Here is an 18,052-nt window from a genome sequence, read left to right on the forward strand (position 1 = left end):
AAACTATAAATATAAACTTTAAAGCAAAGTTTGCCTGTTTTTTCCTCAAGTGAACTTTTATGTTTTAACTTTCTTTTATTTGGGAATAAATATGCTGCTAGCACATTAGCAGTTCCAAATTAAAAATTGTGTTTCAGAATAATTTATGAACTCTGCTAGACTGGGGAAACATTTGTTTTAAAGAAAGAAAAAAATGCGGTCTTTTTTACCAAATTTCCATTTTAAGAAATTTATACACTATTTTATCTTAAATTTGTATGCCACTCTTACTTTACATTTAAGATGAGAAAATTGTCATTTCATAGATCAACAATGAAATGTAAATACTCTACCTCTAAATATAATTATAACAACAATGTTATGATTATATTTTGTAATAATGACAATGGTAATAATGATGGTAATACAATAATATTGATGGTGATAATGGAAACATTTATAGACAACTAAGTACCAGACATATTTCCAAGCACTTTCTTTACATAAATTTATATAATCCTCACAACGAACCTATGGCATATATATAATATTATTGCATCTTGTAGATGAGGAGTTTGAGACACAGAGAAGTTACATAACTTGCTGGAGGTTCGAGAGCAGAGGTAGAGCTGAGCTATATGTTATATTAATTCTAATTCTAAGGATAATATAAACAGATTGATATGTAGATTGTAGAGAATTTCTAAGTCAGAGTTATTTAGATACTGAAAATTATCAATAGTTTTGTCTTAAAAGGACCTTGGGATTTTAAGTAACCAACTTGGAACTCATCATTGACCATGATGTCATGTACCTATTATATACAAAGTCTTATTCTTCAGGGAGTCTTAACATATTCAGATGCTTGAATTTTAGCCATAGTTCAAAATGAAAAGTAACCACAAAGTGGATAAATATAGTCTTTTGGCACAACAGAGATCATTTTAGAGACATTTTCATTCTCATTTAAGCTTTCCTGTGAAATATGGAGGATCAAGAAATAAAATGCAAGGTGATTCACTTAGAAAAATTAAAACCTTAGAAAACATTGTATGACTACCATATATAAGAAGTATACTAGCCATCATTTCTTCTTGATTTGGAATACAAAAGAAATTTATAGACTCTTCTCAAAGATTGTGGTAATCTATGCTTATTTAAAAATAAGCATACAGAGAAATTGTTTCTACCCTCTGAAGTTACCTTCATGTGTTTTTCTTTCCGTCTTCTCTAGGAGCCACACATTCTATAAAATATTTAAATGTTCATTCTCTGTGCTCCAAGTTCTTTGCCCTCAATTCTGTTGATTTCCTTTTTAATGCTGAAGTAGTATTAGGTAGTATTAAGCTACTTTCCCCCCAGAGCATTCATTGCCTATTTGTCACTAGCAAACTAGCTATTATTTAACAACCATTCATTTCTGTCAGCCAAGTAGAAAAAAAATTTAAGGAAATTAAAAAGTTTTTTAGATGTTGGCTTTCTCTATGATACATGTTTACTAAATGAAGAATGACATCCCATTTATCTTTAAAATTAATTAGCAAAAAGAAAATAAAAACTCCTGTAATATTAACATCCAGAAGTACCATTGATAATCCTTCTAGACTTTTTCCTATGACTGTATGTGTTATTTGATGCACTGAAAAGTATTTCTTTCTAATTATTTTTATTTTCTTAAGTCTTTCTTTTCAATATAATAGAAGAAATATGTTCTAAGAGTTCTTCTTAAGACACTTCATTCACAAACTAATTTGTTGGAAAGAAAGTTATCAAAAATGAATTAGATTTAATTATGTCTTAACACTTTTTTCTCCATCTCTACTTTTTTCTCCATTTCCCTCATTTCTTGAGATTTTATACTTATTTTTTCTGAAGTTAATGAACAGATTCATAAAGTATATGAGATGTTCTCATAAGGATTAAAAACATTTATATCAGTGCTTTGTATCTTTATGCGTAGGTTTAAATGTCATCATCCTTTTCAGACATATAAATATGCTCTTGCTAGACAAACTGCACATCTAAAAATGACTGTGATATGTGACTGTACTTTAAAAGTGTTTCATAGCTGGAAAGAATGCCCTACTGAAGTCTTGTAATTACTCCTCAGATTTCCTGTTATGTATTTTCTTTCTGCCTACTAATGCTTTATTTAAAATTTTTTTAAATTTTGTTTTTCAGAAAAACTGCTTTGAGTTAACAAATTCTAAGACCATAATGGCCAATATTTTTATTAAATGTCATTAGCAGGTTCACTTTTTAAACTATTTCAAAACACAGTGATAGCTATTCATAGTGGTTGTTTTTGAGAGAGGCCCTAGAAAGATAAAAGGATACATCACATTTAATAATATTTTAATTTTCTAATACATGTATTATTTTCTATATTTTATTTGTAAAATGCCTATGACTCTCTGGACACTGGCGTTAATTTTGTCTTATTTAAATGAAAATTTTAAAGGCCTATGCTGAAATTGCTGTTTCTTGGAATCTTCACCTCCAGTACAGCAAAGCTTATACCCCTCAGCAGTGCTACTATGAAGGCAGATCATTGGCATTTTTGCCAATGGCAAGTGAAAAATCAAATTAACTAGGCATGGATATGGCATTTTAACACAGAATAAGTACGTTTATGCATTAGTAGGTGTCAACATAAATATATCAAGTGAGGGTAGACAATACATTTTTATAGCAGCAAAAATAAAAATAGTTGACATTTATCAAGTCTTTCTTAAGTGCTCTAAGCACTTTACAAATGTTAACTCATCTAATCTACATAACAATTTTTTCTATTAAGAAAGTAATTTTTTTCTGTTTTATTATCTATTAGGTTTTGGGGTATATTTGTGTGTTTGAATCTGTTTTACAGATTAAAAAATGGAAACTCAAGAGACTAAAAAACTTAAATTCTACAACCAGTAAGTGACAGAACAGGGTATTTAACCACAGATCTCTCTGGTTCCAAACATCATATTTATGTTTAGTCCACTGTTTTCATGAGAAAAGCCATGGAATAAAACACTAAATGTGGAGATTTCAAAGATAATGGAAGGTTTAACATTGTCTTTCACATTTTATTTTCTACCATTTGGGGACATGGATCACATACAACATTTGCATTAAGGACTAAGCCCTTTTTTTAATTACAGTTTTCTTCAAATTAATGCCATTTGCCATTGATTCCAGAAATAAATAAACATATTCTTTCTATAAAATCTGAGATGATCTTAAATCTTTTTTTATTGATATATAATATTTTACATATTTATGGAGCACCTATGAGTGTTTGTTACGTGCATGGAATGTATAATGATCAAGTCAGGGTATTTGGGGTATCCATGTCCTTGAGTATTTATCATTTCTATGTGTTGGTGTCATTTCAAGTACTGTTTTCTGGTTACTTTAAAATATACAAAATATTATTGCTAAGTGTAGTCACTCTAGTCTGCTATCAATCATTAGAACATATCTTTTCTACCTAACTGTATTTTAGTACCTATCAACCAACCTCTCTTCATAAGCCCCTCCTACCCACTCACTCTTCCCTATCTCTGGTGTCTATCATTCTATTCTCTACATCCATGAGCTAAGTTTTTTAGCTCCCATGTATGAGTGAGAACATGTAGTATTTGTATCCTAAATATTTTCTTCTTCTGCAATAAGGATTTGCTTTAAAAAAAAAAAAGTGTTTGCATTAACAAATTCTTCAAAATGAATAGAACAAATCCTTTTGAAAATTTCTTTTATATAGAATCCTTTACTTAGTACTGTGATCCTCAAAATTATAATTAATATCATTGCTTTAACAGATTAATCAATCGTAAATCCCTGTGCATTACCTGTGCACCTGTAAGTTGCTATTAAGTTATTACAACTTAGAGAGTTGACCTCCTTTATGGGGCTAATTGCTCCTGTATTGAGAGGAGGAATAGACTACCAAGGACAAAGAGAAGGTGTACTTCCTGTAGACTGGGTTCAAACAGATCTGGACAAACCTTTTTTGGGAGGCACTTGAGAGGATTCAGACTTGAAACAATGAATTAAATTAATCCTTAACATCCTTCCAACTCATAATTTCTGTCATCTACTGACTCTATTTGAATAGGGAAGCCAAATAAGTAGTAACTTACTTCCTTTACAGGAGAGATGTAACCCTTACTTTTGATGCGTCAGCATATTTTAGTAGCACTCCTGATGAAAGTAGCTGAGATTATGTTTTCGTTTGTGTATCACTGCAGTGTGTGTTACAGGATTGTACTTAGTATTTTTATCTTTTGAGAGCAGTGCCAGATATGCATATTTGCAGAAAGAAAGCTTCATCTCTTTTGAATTTGTCCTTGAAAGGATATCTGCCTAGAATCGGTTTTCTGCTTTAAAAATTTACATAGTTGGCCATCAATAGCAGCTGCTACTTCTCTAACAGAGAATAACTATAGAGTCATCAAAGTATCAGGCATCAAAAAGAACATTCCCGTGCTGCTGTTTGGAATACTTTTATTAGATTTATCTTTGAAAGTCAGAATGATTATCAGCTTACTGTTCCTGCTACTAAAGTAAAATATTCTTTGTTTAAAGTTTTGTGCCTCTCTTTCATTTTTCCAAGCAACTATATGCCGTAATTTTCTTTTTGTAGTCATAGTTGTTTTCAAATAAGTTCATGATGTCGATCATGAAGTTCTAAGGTATACAATTCTACTCTGAATGACCAATTTCATTTCAGAAAAGAACTGTTAGTTTCAAAAATGATAAAGTCTACTTAATGACATCTCGAAAGAGTCATAAGCAGAAGAATGGCAATGAGTTTTATATTGTCATAGTCTTGGCCCTATGTTCTCTTGGTATATTATGAAGTAGCTTCATAGCCATTCCATTTGTTTTTAGCTCATTTATGGGAATACAAAAAATAAGAAAATATTGAATCTACATAGAAATTTTTAAGATATGTTAATCTTCTCTCATGCAGTATCACAGAATGATTCTTGATCATTTAAGCATTTAAAAGTGATGTTTTATGAAAGCCTGTCTCCTAGCTGGATAGAAATCACCAATCCCCACCTATAGCTATCTTTTCTAAATATGCTAGCGAAGTAGAGTGCATCATTTGTTAAGTCTTGTAAGTGAAGGAAATGTTCAGACATGTAGTTGGAATGCAAAGGGAAAATTTACCATAGTGTGCAAATTGCCATTGTGATGAGAAACAAGTAGGTCAAAATGTTAGCAGTTATAATATAACCAAGCATTCTTTCATTTACCAGACACTTACTTAGGGCTAAACAACGTATAGAGAGTAAGAATTATAAAGATGATGAAGACTCATTATCTGCCTTCAAAGATATCACAATTAATTAGGAAAGCTGTCAAGGGAGAGATGGACTTGTAGCCAGGGGTTGTGGTGCGTGCCTGTAGTCTCAGCTACTCAGGAGGCTGAGGCAGGACGGTTCCTTGAGCCCAAAAGCTCGTCTGTAGAGTACTATGATTGCACCTGCAAATAGCCACTGCACTCCACTCCAGCTGGGCAACATAGCTAGACGCTGTTTCTTTAAAAAGAGAGAGAGAGAGAGAGAGAGACTCGTGTGAAATTAGATCCACACAAGAAGGAACCAAGACTCAGGATTGCAGCCATCTGCCCTGGGGAAGAGTCAGCGAAGATAGAGAGGCTGAATCATTAAAGTACTATCCAGGCAAATAAAGAAGGGAAGAACACTAGAGACATTTTAAGAAAACATGGTACATTTTGGAAACGAAAGGCCATTTGGCAACTAACTCAGGGTTAAGTGAGAGCATGCTGAGTGGTCAGGCTGAAAGGGAGGGGTCAAAGTTTCAATCAGAGAGCAAAGGTTACCTTTCTAATTTAAAAGGACTCCATTTTGATTTTCTAAATGTAATGAACTGAAAGGCGGTGAACCTAAAGGCAGGAAGACCTTTTGCAAAGCAGTTGCAGTAACCCAGGTGATGAAGAATGAGGCCACACTGTGGCTGTGGCAATGAAAACGAGGCACAACAGTAAGAAAGGATTAGGTGGTAGAACAGATGGATTCTGAATACTAGAGGTCCAAATGAGTAAGATGTAAGGCTTATTCTCAATGCGCTATCACTCTAGTAAGGAAAACATGTAAAGCTACCAACCTTATGCAATGTTATATTCAAAGTGCTATATTCACAGTAGAGTTTTTATCCTGTGAGTCCTAGTGAGAAATACAGGAAACTTTTCTCTGGGAAAGTTTTCAACAACTGGGAGAGTTTCAGTCCCATTTATTCTTGTTGTGGATGATTAGAAAAGGAAAGAACATAAGATTAGAAAATACTAAGATGCAGTTGATAAAGCAGATGGCAGAGAGAAGACATTTTTTCAGTGAAACGTGAAGAAAGATGAAGGAAAGGAAACCCTGGCCCCAGAACTGTAGTCTGGCAACTTCTGTGAGGAGGAAGAGAGCCAGAGATGTGTGGAGCAAGCTGACAACATCTGCTTTGTCACAGAGTGATGCTGGCTAGCAGCACTAAACTACAGTGTCATTCTGGGTATTGGGGTGTATATTTGTGAAGTGCCTGCCAAGAATAGCAAATTTCCCAAAATCTTCCATCTCATACATCTAGGTTATGCTGCATTTCTGTGATTTCTGCAGGACCTGGGTGGCAGAGGTATACAAGTCTAAGTTATGAAGTGGAAGCCATAATACCTAAATGCAGGACGAAGCACAAAAAGGGAAAATGCACACAAATACTCACATATACGTCATTTGCAGCAAAGCAAAATTAATTTACCAACATCCTGTGAGACAGTAGGGAAGAGACATTCTGAAGTTTCTAGCAAATAAAGAAGGATATTACTGGGAATTAATAATGGTATCCATTGTAACTAACTTAAAAGTATGTAAAGGGGCATTTGTATTATCTCCCTTTAATGTGCTGGCTTTTTCTTTTAGCAGATATAAAAATATGTATAAGGGATTTCTTGGTTCACTTCTGACCTGCTCTCTCTAAAATTTTTCCTCTCTCAGGTCTTTTGTGAAAATTACAGATTCTATAGACCTTTATTCTAAGAGTTTTATATGTGCATATTTATGTGGAAATCCAGAAGTGTAAGGAATTCATTTTTCCGAAAAAGGAATATAGGGGAGTGGGGAGTAATGCAAGGGGGAGTGACATTTGAGTTGGTACTTGGGAATATGAGGGATTGCACCAAGGAGGCAAGAGCAGAAAGGAATGCTAGGCAGAGTTAATGGCCTCCTAGAAAATGCATAGCATGTTCAGGAATAGCCAGTAGCAGTTTAAGGTGGCAAGACACAGGCTGGCTGAGACTAAGAGAAAGGGATAAGCACAAAGCCAGAATTATCAGTCAGGGCTATTCCGTGAACGGCTTCAGTGAACTTTGTTGAACAACCCAACTTAATTTTTGCCAGAAGTTAGATTTAAAACATCAGGAATGAGTGAGGCCTGCTAAAATTGGAGTTGTTATTTTCTTCTCAAAGATGGTAGTAATTGCTGAATTTTTGAGAGTTGGTAGAACAGCCCTGAAGGGTTCCATTATTCCTATGAAAATTAGTAGTTCTTGTGGTAAGGAAGTGATTTAGGAATTGTTGATAATAGGTATGTCAACAACTTCCAATTGCATAATGCCCCTAGAAAGATCCAAATCTTTTTCATGTGTTTTTTCTCATATTCCAAAAATAGTATTGGCAAATGTTCAGAGAAGGCAGAAGTTTGCCAGAACATACCCTTTAAAACCCAGCTCACCTCTTTATGGAAGCAATCTTAGACAAATCTCTTGCATGTCATTCAGACTATAGTATTTGACTTTGGTGTCCACATGCATCAGGTTATGATTGTATGTGTGTTTAGAAAAAAAGAAAACCTTTTTTGTTCTTTCTGTAACTTGCTCAAGTACTATAATTTGACCTGAGTCACAATTGTGCTACTCACCTTTCTTTTAGTCAAAACTTTTACTTCCACATCCTTATTATCATTTCCATAGGGGATTAAGAAACAGCAAACATAGGAACTGAAATGCTTCACTGTTTAAAAAAAAAAACATAAATTCATGAATGACATTGAAGATAAAAAGTACTGCTATTTACAGGCCTTAAGTTCATTCTCCCTCCCCATAAAGACAAATCCACACATCATTCCAGCAAGGACTTTAACAAAGTTAAATAATACAAGTGAGAAGGTCTTAAACCATGGAAAATGTCATTATTGTTTTAATCAAATTAGATATTAAAACAAGTCTGCTGAGAATTGGATGACATAGTTCACGAAGGGAATAGAGGACCTTTTGCTAACTGGTTATTTAGAGTTTTCCCTAAATTAATGTTGATTATGTTTCAAATTCCAAACCTTGCTCATGCACCAATATATAATATAATGCCTGCCCTTTCCCCTGAATACTAACTTACCAAGAGAGAGAAAGTTAGTAATGGTCAAATTTTCCCACAGCTTAGTTGGAGGGCTTAGCAGTGGAAAATAAATGAGGGGCTTGGGTTTCCCTCAGTTCGGCCAGCCTAGAGCCTACAGTAAAAAACAGCCTAGAGCCTATTCACTCCCTTGATCATCACAGACAGCCCAAGCTATAATACCAGAAACAATAATACCCCATGTTACCAAGGGACAGGATGGAGTCAGTTTGATTGTGTAACTCCAGGACACCCTGCGTTACGTGTCTTTCAATTTATTTGTTACTGCCAATAGCATCATGTTGTGTGGTTCTGGAATAGATTCTATATAGGGTACCTGAAGGTTCTTCCCATACCCTGCCAACCAAACAGCCAGTGCTATTTTTATATAGAGCCAGGCAACATATAATTTCCATGACTGTTACTTAGAATGAGTTGGCAAGTTCAAACCAGATTTTATGAACATGCCTGGCATTGTCAGTAAAGTCTGGAAGTTGAGCAAAGTTAATTTTTCTCAAATGGATGAAGGGTTTTTTAAAGCATTTGTATGATAGTTTTGTAAAATTTATGGAAGAATATATTAGATCAATGTTTTAGGCTATGTATCGACCAAAGATCATTATTATTAATGATCTCTCCTGAATTAAATTAAATTTTAAGATGTGAAGCTATTTCTGTTGTCTTCAAAGAATCAATTTGGGATGCATTCAGAGCTTCTTTTTATATGCTTAAATAAAGCATGTAAAGCATGAGTATCAGGGCATCTGTTCTGTTGGTAAGCATAGATATTTTCATTCTGATTATTTATTTTCACTCCAGAGTATCAAGACAATGCAAGACTATAAAACTTACCAGTGATACTTCTCTCTATTCACTCCCTTGATCATCACAGACAGCCCAAGCTGTAGGGAACTTTACAGATCATTCCCTTTACTTCACAAATGAAGAAATTAATATCAAGGAAAGTCAAAAAGAAAAAAAAAAGAAATTAATACTTAGAGAAAACAGTGGACTTTCTCCTTTCCAAGTTTACATAGCAGGTTAATAAAAGAACTAGAATTAAAACCCAAATCTCTTGCAGTCTCTTACGTTATTTCTTCTCTGCTGGCAGAATAGTAAATGCATCTCCTTTTATTTTTCTGTTTCTACATTTGAAGCCCAATTCTCCTTTGGTGAGTTACTGAAAGCAAGTGTAAAATACAGTTTATTCCCTAAACTAAGAGAGAGATCCCAGTCTATGTTTTCAAGATCTGGCCTGTTAACACAGAAAGGTATTTTTATTACATTCAAAAGAGAGAACACAGTAATTGTAAAACCACTTTATTCCCCTAATTCAGTACCCTCCCCCGCAGCTTCCTGCACACATACATTGTTTCCTGGTAAAAAGATGGAAGCAAGTGGGTCACCTATTGAGATAATTGTCCAGATACTTAAAACATATTTTAGGTGATAGATTCAAAAGTGCGTGTGTGCTTTTGAGAAATTTATGTCATATGACTTAGAAGAATTTCAATATAAATTTCTTTGTAATTTCTTTCCTCTTGTGATAAACATTAGCATTCCAAAGAGACAAAAAACATGTTCTACTAGAATGTTTACTTCCATTATTTTATGCAAAAAATATCTTAGCCTTATATGATCTTATTAAGCATGTGGAAATATGTAAGACTACTTTTTTATTGTAAATAAAATTATTTCTAAATATAAATGTGTTCTTTTAATGACCATCAAACTCATTCCAAGGATGCATTTCAGTTTGTAGCCATGTGCATATTATTTTTAGAGAGCTTTTAACTCTGAATCACTTTTTGTCTTAACCAATCATCAAATAAGAAATGTCTAATGCATTAAATGACAAATCAATTGTTCCTATTTTAGAGAATCAAAGAAAAGATGGTATGATTAAAAAGTGAAGACTTGGCTCACACTTGTAATCCCAGCACTTTGGGAGGCTGAAGCAGGAGGATCACTTGAGTCCAGGACTTTGAGACCAGCCTGGGCAACACAGCAAGACCCTGCTTCTACTAAAAATAAAAAAATTATCCAGGCATAGTTTTGCATGCCTGTAGTCCCTGCTACTCAGGAGGTCGAAGTGGGAGGATCATGAGTCCAGGAGTTCAAGGATGCAGTGAGCTGTGATTGCACTACTGCCCTCCAACCTGGGTGACAGAGTGAGACCCTGTCTCAAAGAAAAAAAAATGAAGACTTAAAAATAATTATCTGCTGTTTTGTACTTTAGTATTGCCATGTTGGTTTTGTCAGATCACTTATTTGAAAGTCATTTTAAATAAAAGGGAATCCAAATACAGAATAACTCCATCAGAAATCAGGATATAGCTCCCTTGGTAGAGTTAGTGACTGAAAGTGGCTCCACAGGTGCTACTGGATGCCAGTAATGCTCTGCCTCCTTGGGTACTGGTTACACATGTGTGCAGAGCTGACATATTTATATGGACATTTTAGTATGTATTTTATATTTTAATTCAAAGTGAAAGAAATTAAGATGCCAAAATAAAGTCTGTGAAATTTGCCCTATGCAATATACAATGTGGGACTAGTAGTATCGTGTACTCTTTATTATTGGATTCCAAATTTAAAAGAATAGGCCAGGCATGGTGGCTCACACCTGTAATCCCAGTACTTTGGGAGGCTGAGGTGGGTGGATCGCCTGAGGTTGGGAGTTTGAGACAAGCCTGACCAACATGGAGAAACCCCATCTCTACTAAAAATACAAAATTAGCCAGGCGTGGTGGCACATGCTTGTAATCCCAGCTATTCAGGAAGACTGAGGCAGGAGAATTGCTTGAACCTGGGAGGCGGAGGTTGTGGTAAACTGAGATTGTGCTGCTGCACTCCAGCCTGGGCAACGAGAGCAAAACTGCATCTCAAAAAAAGAAAAAAAAAATTGATAGATTGCTCTAATTAAAAAAAAAAGTTTTTCTGTACTCTACCAGAAATTTAGATGTTCAATTACTCCAATTCAAGGTAGTATGTATGTAAATCAATTATATTTGTCATTAAGGTAAAAGCAGGACCTTGCCTTACCTTCTGAGTTTCTGAAATGTGGGATCTTTTTTGTCTTAAAGTATATTCTAAACATGATTTTACACACTGTCTTTAATAAAATGAAGTATAACTCACTTCTAAGTAAAGTGTTCTTCAAATTTATTTGTGTGGTTGATAATAGATGGCTTGTTATTTTTTTCCTATGACTTGGATACAAGAAGAAATATTTACTTTGCAAATCATCCTTAACAGGTTGCCTCTGCCAGAACAGACATTCATGGGCTACTGGACAATTGGTCAGGCAAGAAGTGGGATGCAAAAACTCTTGTGTCCAGTGGAAACTCATCATATAGACATAAAGGTTAATATCATCATTATTTTCTCTTAAAATACTGAACCTTATAAATTTTGCTGTATCTTCCCTGGAGGTAATCCAAACAATCTCAGAAATGGTTTGTTCTGATGTTATTTTAGCTTCTGCGTTAACTTTCAAATCAGACTGACCTCTCAGTAGACAATTCCTAAAGAGTAGATAGAATTTCTAAAAACCTAATTGGATAATGAGAGTCAGGTATGTTATATATTTTCCTAGGAAAGTTACACTGTGATAATTATCTTTACTTCGTATGTGCTAATAGAATTAAAACTTTGTGCTTTTTTATTTTGGGCCTCTTTTTAGCCACATATTGTTGCCAGGTTCAGTCTTCATGTGAAAGGTAAAAGAAAGAAGTATCAGTCGCTAGTTGCAATGGAAGTCTTGCTAGGTATTTCAAGCAGAAAGGGATTTACTGTGAGAAAATAGATGCTTACAAAGTCATTAGAAAGGGCAGCAGGAACAGAAGTTGAGGGGCAATATCGGACTTGTAATTTCAGGATCAGTATTTCTGCTTCTGCTATCATCCCTGCTGCTGAGGGCAGCACAGTAGAGCACTGTCAGCGAACATTTTCTCCAAAGGACCAAATAGTCAATACCTCAGGCTTTGTGGCCATATAGATTCTGCTGCAACCACTCGAGTCTACCATATGGTGCAAAAGCAGCCATGGCAGTACATAAACAAATAGATGTGGCTGTGTTTCACTAAAATTTTATTTAGAAAAAAATAGGCTGTGGGTCAGCCCTGGCCTTCAGGCCATAGTTTGTCAACCCTTATAGTAGGACAAAGTTAAACACACCCAGATGTGCTAATCTGACAGTTCATTTTTATCAGAGCCTCCTTGTCTGCTATCACTGCAGGAAGATGGCCACTATCTCTTTTCTGCCTTCCATATCTCATTCAAGTGCATTTAATTGGCTAAATCTAAATCATTTCCAGAACCCTTTCTAAAGGGAGGATGAGAAATGCAGTTTCTTACTTCCCTATCCCCCAAGATATGAACTAGAAAGAAGAGGGGTGGTGGACAGGGGACATGGATGCCAATATCTAGTCCAAACATTTTTGATTAAGGACTGTAGGGCATGCAAATCACTGGAGTTTTGCTTACTTCTGTAGCGTTCTTTCAGGAAGTCATGTCTAAGCACCCAGAACTAATATCCATAACATTATTAAGTTAGTTCTTCTGCCTATTATTTATGTTGAGTAATTATCACCATGTGTGAAATACTCTGTCTTTCATAAGTAACACTAGTGTTTATCAGTAATTTTGGTTTATTTTTTAATTTCAAATGCCACGTGTTTCTGCATTTAATTTAAAATACCCAGGTTTAACCGTTACATTTCTGTGCAATGACATAAAAATTCTTCTTCACAATGGAAATATATTACACTCTGGCTCATTCATTTGTAAATTATTCCCCCGGTTTGGACAGCTCTGGGTTCTGATACTTGGAGTTCAAAACTGGCTCTCGCTTTAGGAAGGAATGAAGAAATGAGAAATCCTATGGGATTTTACATCTGGTATATTTTGTGGGTAAAAAGAAAAATGGGAGATTAAATAAGACAGCACATGTGAAAGCATTTATAAATGTAAGTGTATGATATTGTTATGAGTACTAATCCTGTTAATAAATTGAGAAAAGGTATAATAAGATATTAAATACTTTAAAGTTTATATTTTGGAAGAACTTTACTATACATTTTGGTGACAACCAAAATTTCTTAACTGAGATAACTGCTTTATTATAGGGGCCAGCACTTATAAATATACAGGAGTATCCAATAGAAAGACATGAAGAAAGATCCCTAAACTTTACTGAAGAATGTGCCTCCTGGAGAATACCACTGGATGAAATTAATATAATCTGTGACATTGCTACATCATATGGTATGTCTGCTTAATCTTTTGATCTTTCCTTCCTGCATATGTTTTTTTTAAAGAGGGATTAAAATAATCTCTAGACATCAAAAGTTTATGATAGACTTGGTGTCTGTCATTCTTGGATTGAATAGCAATTATATGTCATTTAGAACTAATTTCCTCTAACAACCTAACAAAATGCTATTGTGGAATCCACATAAGCACTGCTGAGTTTGTATGCATATGTCTGTTTCTCATTACAATTGTAGCACAAGTTAAACACACCCAGGCATGTGCTAAAAATAGAAGGGAAAAAGAAAAAGGAGAAACATTGGGTTTTTTGGCTGGGATTCCAGTTTGGTGATTTCATGAACCATGAAAGTAGGGCTGGAGTGATTTGAAGTCATTAAACTTCTCATTGTAAAGAATGGCAAATAAAGGATGTGAATTTTTGGCATCCACACTTCTGGGCTGTTACCATTACCTACTGATTCATGCAGCGGGCCCTGGGTATGTTTTGGCAGAAGTTCCTCAACTGCTGTTGGTTATTAGGGTGATATAAACTGAAGTGGTAGCTGGGGGAAGGGAGAGAATCTCTAACTTGACTAATATGAGAATTATTGAGACAAAAATTGATATCTTCTTTTTGTGCCTGTAAGTTCTATTGATATAGTTTATTCCTCAAATCTGCTATTTGAAATAAAAATATGTGCTTTTAAAAATGTACAGTTTTTTGAAAAAGATTGGTAAAAGATACATATAAATCATGTATCTGTATGTTTAAGACAAAGGCTGAACTGTATTTAACGGCTGCAAAAAGAGAAAACATTAAATGTGTTTCTTAAGTACATTTCTGTTAACACTTTTACCGTATTCCCAGTTCCCTAAGTTATGCAGGAAGGTGCTCAATAAATGTTGAATAGAACTTATTTGTGGTGATAATGGAAGTATTATAAAATATCCATAAATTATAAATTCTATGGTTCTGATAATTGAAACTGTAACATCTACAGTTCGCATCATACCCTAAATAGTATTTGTCTTTTTCAGTCCTTCTGTTGACTTGTATTTCTTTTCAGTTAGCTTATTTATTTAAATTTACTATATCTTTATATAGAATATGATATGTATTATATGATATCGTAATATATATAATATATTGATATGGTGAATACGCATGCACACACACACGTGTTCCAGATTTTTCAGGGTAGTCCCAAATTTAAATGATGTATTTTATTGTCATATCTTGTGTCTTATTTTGGGGTTCAGAAAAATATGACCACTATAAAATAGATACCTGGGTGATAGGTGATGCTGATAGCATTTATTATGCAAAAGCAGCTTAATCCCTTACCTCAACGGAGCCCACATAAGAGATTATGAGAGACTTAGTCCACAGTCAAGTTACTCAAAGGGAGGACCTCAAACCAGCACCATTAGCCGAGTCTCCTGGGAGTTTGTTGAAAAGACAGAATCTGAAACCTGACCTCAACCCTCCTGAAACAGAATCTATAGTTTTATTAGATCTCCAGGTGATTCATAGGCACTTGAAATTTGAAGAAGCACTGACTTCTTCAAATGGAAGGAAATGGACTTAGGTACCTAGATTGAAAAGACAGAGATTTTATAATAAGAAATACTCAAATTTGAACAAAAGCTTGGAAAATAAGATCCACAGAGCTAAGATTTTTTTTTAATTGAATTACTTATTTACAGCAAGAAAATTTTAAACAGCTAGTACTATCTGGAAAATGTAAAATTAGCATATAGAAGACGTTCACCAACTGGTGACCAACAAGAGAACAAGAGACCAGACCTTCACTGTAGCATTAAGCACGTTGCTGTCACACAAGGAAGAATTTCCTGACATTGAGGATTGTTTAATATCGAATGGCTTTATCACAAGACATTGTGACATTCTTTGGGGAACAAATAGATAATCAATTTTTTCAGATTCATAGGTGTGACCCTCTATCTACATGTAGGGTCGAAAACTAAGCTGCTTCTGATGGTCTTTTCAGCCTAATCAAGCCATAATACAAATCATCTGCTGAGTTCCAACTCTGTGTTCCAAATGTATATTAGTGTTTCAGTTTTCACTAGACCTCTTGACCAATTACAAAACTGTTTGCAAACCACAAAATTAATGCCTTTTTGTCATTTCAGAAAATGAGCAAAATACTCTTTGTGTAGTTACATGCAATCCCGTTTCCCTGTACTTTATGAATATGGCTGGAAAAAGTGGCTACTTTGTGGATCTTTTTGATATCTTCCCAAGAACAGCCAGTGGCGTTTGGCACCCTTTTGTGACAGTGGCACCGCTGGGAAGTCCCCTCAAAGGTCAAGTGATTCTCCATGAGCAGCAGGTAATGTACACCTACAATTTTGTGAATAATAACTTACATGGAAGACAAGAGTGATTAGAAACCTGTAACTGAAAAGATGTGCTTTCATGGCAATCAAGGAGAGGAGCTAGAGGGATGGGTCAGGAGTTGCATTTTATCAGTACCACAGAGGCAGGCTAATATCTTCCTTTCTGCAGAGACTTCAACATGACCTATAAATCTAGAAACAGGTAAGCCAGGGGTTTTCAACCTCGACACTTTTGACACCTGAGGTCAGAATATTCTTTGTTGTGAAGCTTACACTCTCTTTGGGGAGACAGACAAGTAAACCAACAAATGAACATGCCAGTTTCAGTTAATGATAATTGTTGTGTATGGAAAGAAGGTAATGTCCAAGGGAGTGATGGGGATGGGGTAAGAGGAATTGAGAAGGTGAATGGTATTAAAAAGAGGGCTGATATTTCTCCTCTTAGGAGATGACAGTTTATCTGAGACCTGAATGATATATTGTGGTAAAGACAGCCATGTAAATATACCAAATGGAATGCAATGAGATCCATCAGTATCTAGTGATGCTCAAGTTATATCCATCATTACTATGGATTAGTACACTAAGATTGTACTAATGACAAGCACAGATGCCCAGAGTCAGGCTAAAAATAATTCTAAACAAAACATATAGATCAGAAAGAAAACGGGTTGTGTTTTAATTAGTGAGACTTCTAAAGGTCTAAGTTAATCTATACAATATCAGTAGAAAGGAGCCTAACGTTTTTGTATACCTATTATCCATCTAGTATATACCAATTACTACACTAAGCATATTCATTCAACAAATATATATCTTGTGCCGCCTACTGGGGATACTGCAGTGACCAAAAATACCCAAAAACTCTTGTCCTCAAAAACTTACATTCTGATGCAGGAAGATAGATAATAATCAAAATAAATAATTATACCTTAAATTAGCAGGTGAGAAGCAAGAGGGAATAAGACTGCAATTTAAAATAAGGTAGTCATGGATTGCCTAATTGAAAGGGGGATATTTAAACAAAGACTTGAAAGATGAAGATGAGAAGAGGTATCTGGAATAAGAGAGTTCTAGGCAAATGGAATAGTGGATTTAAAGACCCAAAGGCTAGAAACATGTCTCTTCATCTTTAAAGAAGAGTAGCGGGGAAGATTGAATATGAGGGAAGTAGGAGGAGGTAAGATAAAGAGGTTACACTGTGGGTTGGACTAGGGGCAAAGTGAAGTGTGTAGTGGGAAGCAGGTTGTGTAGAGTAGGGGTCCCCAAACCCCAGGCCGCAGACCAGTATTGGTTCCTGGCCTCTTAGGAACTGGGCCGCACAGTAGGAGGTAAGTGGTGGGCAAGTGAACATTGCTGCCTGAGCTCCACCTCCTTTCACATCAGCCACAGCATTATATTTTCATAGGAGCATGACCCCTATTGTGAACTGCACATGCGAGATCTAGGTTGTGGGCTCCTTGTGAGAATCTAATACCTGATGATTTTAGGTGGAACAATTTCATCCTGAAACCATCCCACAGCTCCCACCCAACCTCCCCAGTCAGTGGGAAAATTGTATTCCACAAAACTGGTCGCTGGTGCCCAAAAGGTTGGAGACCACTGGTATAGAGTCTTGTAGGCCACTGAAGTTTCTGGGTCGTGACTATGAGTAAAAGGGGAAAACAGAAAGTTTTGAGCAGGGAGCTAGCATGATTAAAGGATTTCTCTGGGTGCTGTGTGAACAGTCTGTATTTGCTAAGGTACAATGAGGGAGACTAGTTAAGAGAATGGTGGTTTGGAGGAGGATGGGCTTGCAAGCAATGGCAGAGTTTAGCTGTATTTTGAAGGTAGAACCAACAGAATTTCCTAACAATTCGAACGTATGGGGTGAGAGAGTAAATGACAACTGTAAGGTTTGGGGACTGAGCAACTTGAAGTTGCCATTGACTAAGATGGAGACAGAATCAGTTTGGGAGGGAAGCTCAGATGATATTAGATTCAATTTGAGATGTCTATTAAATATCCGAGTAGATGATAAGACTGGAGTTCAGTGGAGAGCTCCTAGCAGGAAATATAAGTTTGGG

General features: G+C 35.4%; 1 protein-coding gene across 4 annotated transcripts in view; it reads left to right on the forward strand.

The window, feature by feature from the left end:
- VWA8 (von Willebrand factor A domain containing 8) overlaps positions 1 to 18,052 on the forward strand; it is a 372,198-nt gene that overhangs the window by 231,633 nt on the left and 122,513 nt on the right. For all 4 annotated transcript variants that reach the window (XM_003934387.4, XM_074387788.1, XM_074387787.1 and 1 more), the window contains 3 exons: positions 11,628 to 11,736; positions 13,499 to 13,637; positions 15,780 to 15,979. In XM_003934387.4, coding sequence (XP_003934436.2) covers positions 11,628 to 11,736; positions 13,499 to 13,637; positions 15,780 to 15,979 — 448 coding nt within the window. The remainder of the gene's footprint in view (positions 1 to 11,627; positions 11,737 to 13,498; positions 13,638 to 15,779; positions 15,980 to 18,052) is intronic.

The sequence above is a fragment of the Saimiri boliviensis genome, chromosome 16 (genome assembly GCF_048565385.1).
Source record: "Saimiri boliviensis isolate mSaiBol1 chromosome 16, mSaiBol1.pri, whole genome shotgun sequence".
In the NCBI taxonomy this organism is placed as follows: domain Eukaryota; kingdom Metazoa; phylum Chordata; class Mammalia; order Primates; family Cebidae; genus Saimiri; species Saimiri boliviensis.